Source organism: Acanthisitta chloris, unplaced genomic scaffold (genome assembly GCF_000695815.1).
Source record: "Acanthisitta chloris isolate BGI_N310 unplaced genomic scaffold, ASM69581v1 scaffold26185, whole genome shotgun sequence".
Lineage (NCBI taxonomy): Eukaryota > Metazoa > Chordata > Aves > Passeriformes > Acanthisittidae > Acanthisitta > Acanthisitta chloris.
Window position 1 is genome coordinate 2,357 of NW_008675741.1, and position 6,701 is coordinate 9,057.

General features: G+C 41.9%; 1 protein-coding gene across 1 annotated transcript in view; it reads right to left on the reverse strand.

The window, feature by feature from the left end:
• Nucleotides 1–319: 319 nt before the first annotated feature.
• The window catches only part of STARD13 (StAR-related lipid transfer (START) domain containing 13), a 20,401-nt gene continuing 14,019 nt past the window's right edge, over nucleotides 320–6,701 (reverse strand). The window contains exons 4-7 of the mRNA XM_009075880.1: nucleotides 5,275–5,527; nucleotides 4,118–5,216; nucleotides 2,541–2,714; nucleotides 320–485 (exon numbers count right to left, since the gene is read on the reverse strand). Of these exons, the coding sequence (XP_009074128.1) occupies nucleotides 320–485; nucleotides 2,541–2,714; nucleotides 4,118–5,216; nucleotides 5,275–5,527 (1,692 nt within the window). The remainder of the gene's footprint in view (nucleotides 486–2,540; nucleotides 2,715–4,117; nucleotides 5,217–5,274; nucleotides 5,528–6,701) is intronic.

Here is a 6,701-nt window from a genome sequence, read left to right on the forward strand (position 1 = left end):
ATGCGGTTAACCCTCACTGGCAACAGTCAAGCACAAGTAGTACAGATACAGGTAGAATCTGGGAGTCCTGATCTCTTGCCAGGTCTGATTCAATAGGTCTGATTCAACAGACATGAAGTTCTCACATCATTCTTTGAGGCAAACCTTGGTATACAAATCAGCAGGACTGCTCTAACTACAAGAATTCAAATCACCAGAGGAGATCTGCATCCAACATGACATATAATAATCTTCAAATAATCCTAATTCAAGGCTCACTGTTTTGTGCTTAAAGTGGCTTTTCAGAAAAAAATCAAACAAGTCCATGGAGTAAAGAAGTTCATACCTGATCTAAACAGTTGCTCCGTAAGTAGCGTAGTGCTTGTTGTATGCTCTGGGGAAGAGGCTGTCCTGTTCTCTGGACATGGACTATGAGAGGCACACCAAAGACATTCTTGTCCTTGTAGTCAGGGACTTTCATCCTTTTCATGAACTTTGGCACAGACCTGACAATTAACATGAATAGGCTGCATGAAAATACCAGGTCATTTACACAGTCCCTCTGAGTAACACTACAGACAGAAATTTGTAACTGGGGTCTTTTTCATAAAGATGGTGAAATACTGTTTAATGCACAATACACAGACACTTCACAATCTGTATAATTGATTAATTTCTTGTCAGCTTCTATAGTGGATGGCCTCTGTCTATAAGATATAGAACAACAATCTGCTGAACAAAAGGATTTTACTATGTAGGTGTCATTCAGCTGAAGCCAACATGGTTTAACGCATCCTTTAGCGACCCAAAGGAATGGCACAGCAAACCATAGTGGAGAGGGTATCTGAGGGAAAAGGACGTTCAGTCCTCTAACATGCTGAGTGATTTTTATGCTACCAGTTACACGATTTAGTATTTCTATGGACTAACAATTTACCGTAAGAAATGATGGTGTGAAATCCCTATGTGTCAGATTCATCCCTTGTGTTATATGATTTATTTTAGTAGAGTAACTTAACTGAAGCTAGTGAGCTTGCTTTCTTCCAAAAATGATGATGAAAACAAGAACAAACTGGATTCCTATTGTGGGAGTCATGACTGCCATGGAATTAAATTTTTTCGAAAAAAAATGAATATGACCTAAATGTGACTAAGATTTTTCTCATCTGTGTGGGAAGGAGATAAAATCTGGATTAAATGACCCATTGAAGAAGTACAGCATATAACTTTACAGCTATTTACAGTCCCACTCTTATAAATCGTTAGTGACTGATTACACAAACTGAAGAAATACGTGTCAGGGTGAAAACCTTTGTACAAACAGCAGGATCTAGAATTTGCTGAATTCTAGTCTACTCATTTGAAATTGGTTCAGGTGAAACTCATTTCAGTACAGATGTTGTCAGCTACCCACGAGGAGCTACAACAAAGGAGAACAGCAAAATGGGGTTTCATGTCATTGAATTTTCGCTCTCTAACAGAGATTTAGAATGAGAGAGCTGTCTGGACTACTGCTAAACCCACTCTGGAGGGTGACCCAAACCCTTAGCCTTGGATTTAATGAGCTGCTTTGAAGTTGCCTGTCTTTTTCCTCTGATCACAAACAGCTTACCCAACTTTCTCAGATTAGATTTATAACTTTTTGTAATGGTGGATGTCAGTGAGGTGAATCTCACATGTAGTTCTTTGTATCTATTTTTCCATTTCTAGAGGAAAACTTGTCTTATCTAGCCCATAGATGTATTTAGTGGGATTTTGGTGAGTCGCTTTGAACGTGAAAATCACAATATAACTGTCAAGTCGTAGTATTTTTGAACTCAGTGTCTAAGTATATTAGGGAAAGTTTCTGTTATCCTTTTGATTATTTCTCAGATACTTATAACCTCTTATCCATGCCCACTTTCATTTCTGGTATACCTCAGTCTGTGGCGCCCATCAGGGTTTGTATACCATAAAACACACAGGTTTCCATAGCCAGCAGCTACAGAGGGTGCCACATTGTGAGCATTCCTGTCCTTATGCCCTTCAGTCCCTGAGTGACCAGGTAGCTGTTACAACTGTCAGGGCTGCAAGCTCCCTGTAATGCAGATCCAGGTCTAGGCTAAAGCTTGCATCTTTTGATTTATAGAGAAAAGTCCCACAACTGTTCTAACCCTTCTTTAAAAGCACAAACAAACCAGTATCAAATACATGAAGTATCACCAGCAGCTGTTTCTTTTCGAATCACAAACCGAATTCTGGGTAAGATTTACTGTAAACTTTTCCTAGTTTTTAATCACTCTCTCCTACTCCTGTTTATTTTTCTGGAACTGGAGTGTTGTTAGAAAGGCCAGGGTTGTCTCTCTGTTAGAGCACAGGAATGAAGTCAGATTTCCAGGATCTATTTCTGACTTTGCTAGTGAGTCACTAGGCAGCAATGGATTAAAAGGGACAGTTTCAAATCCTACAGCTGAAGTCAATTGTTCCTTCTAATTGAATTAACTTACTACCAGAGTAACAGAATTAGAAGAAACTATTTTTCTTCTAAAAGAGTCACTTTTCCAGCTATTGATGGTACTCACCAGGTCCAGCCATGTTTGTTTGACATGGAGTACTTTTCCATGATGGCAGTAAGACGAAGCAGAGAGAATTTTTGCAGTAGATTCAGCTGGGCTGCTGACTGATTGCTGATGTGAAGTGATGCGATGGAGTGGCTCAGGTGTTGAGAGATTTGGAAACTGTGCCACCGTAATCGCCTTTAGCAGAAGAAACAATAGAAAACTCAGACAACTGCTTTAATTGAGCAGAAAAGATGGTACACTCTGAGATACGCGTGGGCAACGCCTAAAGCATACGTGAACACCTGTATTTTATGGCTTGTGGTGTGTCAACTGAAATAAAAGATACTTTGGAGATAAATAAAACTCCATTTCTTTAATTTAGGAAATGCCTGATTTTTGTCTTTTTAATGTTAGATTCACAAGTCGGTGTGGGTCCTGTCCATGTACTTGGGGAAGCAGTGCTGCCTGCTGTGCTCTTTAGCCCACACACTTCCAACAGGATATGGGAGATCCAGATTCAAATATTATCTCCCTGACTCAGAACTGGGATATGATGCCTAGTCCATCACCTCCCATGGGACCAACCTGACCACCAAGGTATTTGGAGATGAGGTTCTCCAAATTTCTCTGTTATTAAATACTGAAGAATTCTTTTGAGAAAGGATTGAATCCTGTGTCTCCTTAGCAAGAGCTGTAACCACCAAGCTATTGAGCCTCTCACATCTTCTTTTTACTCCAAGGCACTTTCTCTATATACTGGATTCATTAGAAAAAAAAAGACTAATTTCATTTTTTTGTTTAGCTAAGTATGAGTTCTGGCTCAAATCCTAAAAACTTTGGCACTGCTCACTTACTCAGTAGTCTCCTCAAGTTCACTTGTTTGTGATGGTGGTGAGCAAGTACAGGCTGCAGTAAACCATGGTATGGCAGAATCATCTGTGAGGATGTGACAAGACTGACAGCAGATCAGAAAATATCAGGTATATTCTCCCTGCTTTTGCATGTGCAAAGCCACTCTACACATGCCAGTATGGATCCACAAAGGCCTTTACCCAGGACCACACTTCCTTGGCTCAACAGAAACTCGTCCCTCTGACCGACTTAAAACAGGTCTGTGAACTATTAACAAAATCCTGATTTTCACTTTTATTAATAAGTCAATTGTATACCATCATTTCATCCCACCATGTAAGGGACTGAAGCAGGGTAGGAAAAGTCTCTTTGAGCACAAAGGGACACATTTTTAAAGCAGACCAGTGCATTAAAAAAGTGCACAAGGCTACTGATGCATAATGAAGATAAACTGAAAATGCATCCTACAACATACACACTACTATGCAGTCAATGGATCAAGAGAGAAAAAAATGCCTTAGTTTGTCCTATTAAACCAATTCTGCATTGCTTCCACATAAGAATCTCCACAGCAGGATGTCCCTCCTCCCAAAGTGCCATCCCTTTCCCTGGGAAGGCCCTATCCCCATACAGGATGAGTACAACTGTAATGGTAGCCTGTACCTTCTGCTTCCCAGGCTCAGCCTCTGCCTCATTATATTGTATTTCCCAGTCTATGGATTTGTGTACAAAATTTTGCTACCTACCTGCTTGGCCTTGTGAGTGATGCTCCCACCCCAGAGTCTCTCCTGTCTCTAACACCAGTGGCTTCAGATTCATTCAGGGATGTTCCATCTCTGTCCATGTCACTTGGTGTGGTCCGGCCATCAGAGACAGAGTTTCCTTCAAAATCAAGAGTGATCTGTGTAGGCGACTGGAAAGGCAATGATGGAGATTCCCTCACCGACACATCATCAACTGGCAGACCTGGCAACACATTCTTTGACCAGCCATCTACTACCTCCTGGAGTCCATTGACATGTTGCAAAATATCATCTAAATGAGGAAAAAGGACATCTTTCTCTAAGTCCAGGAGATCACCAGTACTAGCATACAAGTGAGAACCTGGCACATTGTCATAAATACTGATTCTGCTCTCCTTAGGACAGCAAGCCATCAGTCCGGACTCTTTTGGAGCAGAGCAGTTCTGCTTTCCCAAAGAGATGCTTCCTGTCCTCCAGTTTACACTGTTACTGTTGTCTGTAGGTGAGAGGCTTTCAATAGAAAGTGCCTTTGGGAAGGTGCCTGGTTTGTGATCCTTGGGAATATGTACAACCAAGTTCTCTTGGGAATGAAATTCATTTTTGCGGTTTTGGTCCACCACTTGACGTAATGCTGTTCCTGCCAGAACATCTAGGTCCTCCAGGTACATCCCACCTCTCTTGTTTGCTTCTTGGCATTTGCGTTCCTTCAAACATGGTGTGCTCACCCCAATGCTGCTGTTTTCAGACTGACTGCTGTCACTGCTGGATTTGGCAGAAAAGGTAAGTCCTCTTTTGACTGAATCTTGTCCTAAGTTTTGGAGATCACCATTGACTATCTGTACGCATTGCATGTCTTTCAAGGACTTTGGCTCAAACTGGAGAACTGGTCCACTTATCTCTAAAGGACCTGATCTTCCTGAGCTTTTTAGTTTTCCATGCACACCTTTTGCTTTTAGTGTCTCCATGCGTTTTAGAAAGGCTTTTGCTTTGGTTCGTGTTGGTTTTTCATTCTTCAGGTTGTCCTTGGGGTACAGAGTGGTATTTATTGCAGTGGAGCCATGCAGCAGTGTGCTTTCCACATCATGATTCGTGCAGCAGTGTGCTTTCCACATCATGATGGCCAGAGCAGTCGCAGGTCTCCCTGGTGGTGCTGCTGCTGCCAGATTGACTCCTGTTGTCACTTCCCCCACTGCTCTCGCTGTGAATAGATGAGACCTCAGGCTCACTCAGATCTGTAAGGACACTCTCACTGCTTGTTGTATTTTTCATTTTAATGTCCCCAGAAGATCCATGTCTGTCTGATCGGTGAAGCAAAGTATCAATGTCGTCCACCCGAGACCATCGTCTGCTGGTTCTTTGGAAAGTCCATTTATTACTGATAGCACAGAGGTCTTCTTCATCTGAATCTTCACTCTGGAAAAACACAAGTGGCACATGTTAAAAGCAGGTGCTTTAACTTTTATTTGAATCAATGTGACTGTGCTGGTCCATGTAAGCAACAGGTGGCAAAGTCACTCTAAACCTAGTTTATGAAAGACTGGTCATCAGTCCTTTCATAAGACCCTCTTCCATTTAATTGTAAAAACTGCAAACATCTTAATAGGAAAGGAATAAAAGCCTGCTCCATGTTAGGAGTCCCACTGGTGCCTCTTAGCTTCTTCTAGACTGTCAGTGCACTGAACTGTGTAGGACTGATGCCCATAGTGACTGTTTAGAAAAAAAATGTTTTGAAAGGTCCAAGTAGAGGGATCCTGACTTGCAGGGGTGGTGTTAAGATACACATAGTAAAGACTGGGAAGTAGCTAGGTACTACAGCAATTTGAGCTATTTAAAAAATCAAGACAGTAAATATCTAGTGCTGCACGTCGTTTTGCAGTGAGAACTAAATAAACATCTACAAACTTCACAGACCGAATACATCTAACAAGATTTATGCTTCAGGAACATAACTACAGATAAATAGTCACAATGCTTACAATAATAATAAAAAATAATATTTGGCAGTATCACTTAGGGTGGGTCTGAGCACAGGCAAAGAAGGCAGAGAAGGCAGCTGTGGGGGTGTGGGCAGGAGGAGCAGCCAGTCTCAGGCCTGAACAGGGCAGCATCTACAGTTGAGGTGAGTTTCCTACAGTGGTAGCCACTATCTTCACTGCCTTTGCCATCAGAGGCAACCCAAACTTGACAACCTGCAGTCTGCCCCACTGTCTCTGGCTTGCCCCAACCTCTCCCAAGGTGGCAGCAGCAGCCCCACAGCCCTTCCTGTTCTCATCCCTCAGCCTGGGTCATGCAGATCTGTGCTTATGTTTAGGTAGCTCCAGGAGCTACTCTGCAATGCAGAGAACATGTGCCTTGGAAAAAAATGTGGATAAAAAAGTTCCTCCCTATGACATTGTTCTCATCTGTTTGCTCAAACAAAAAAGATACATCTTCAGCATGAAGCGCACAGTCGGTGTTGAACTTTGTGTTCCCAAAGAATGCAAAGCCCACAGTTGCTAATGAGCATCCTTCCTGTGACTTTGAACAAGGTTTACACTGCATTATTCTTGCACATTTGTTTTAAAGCAGAACAAACTAACTTCACCTA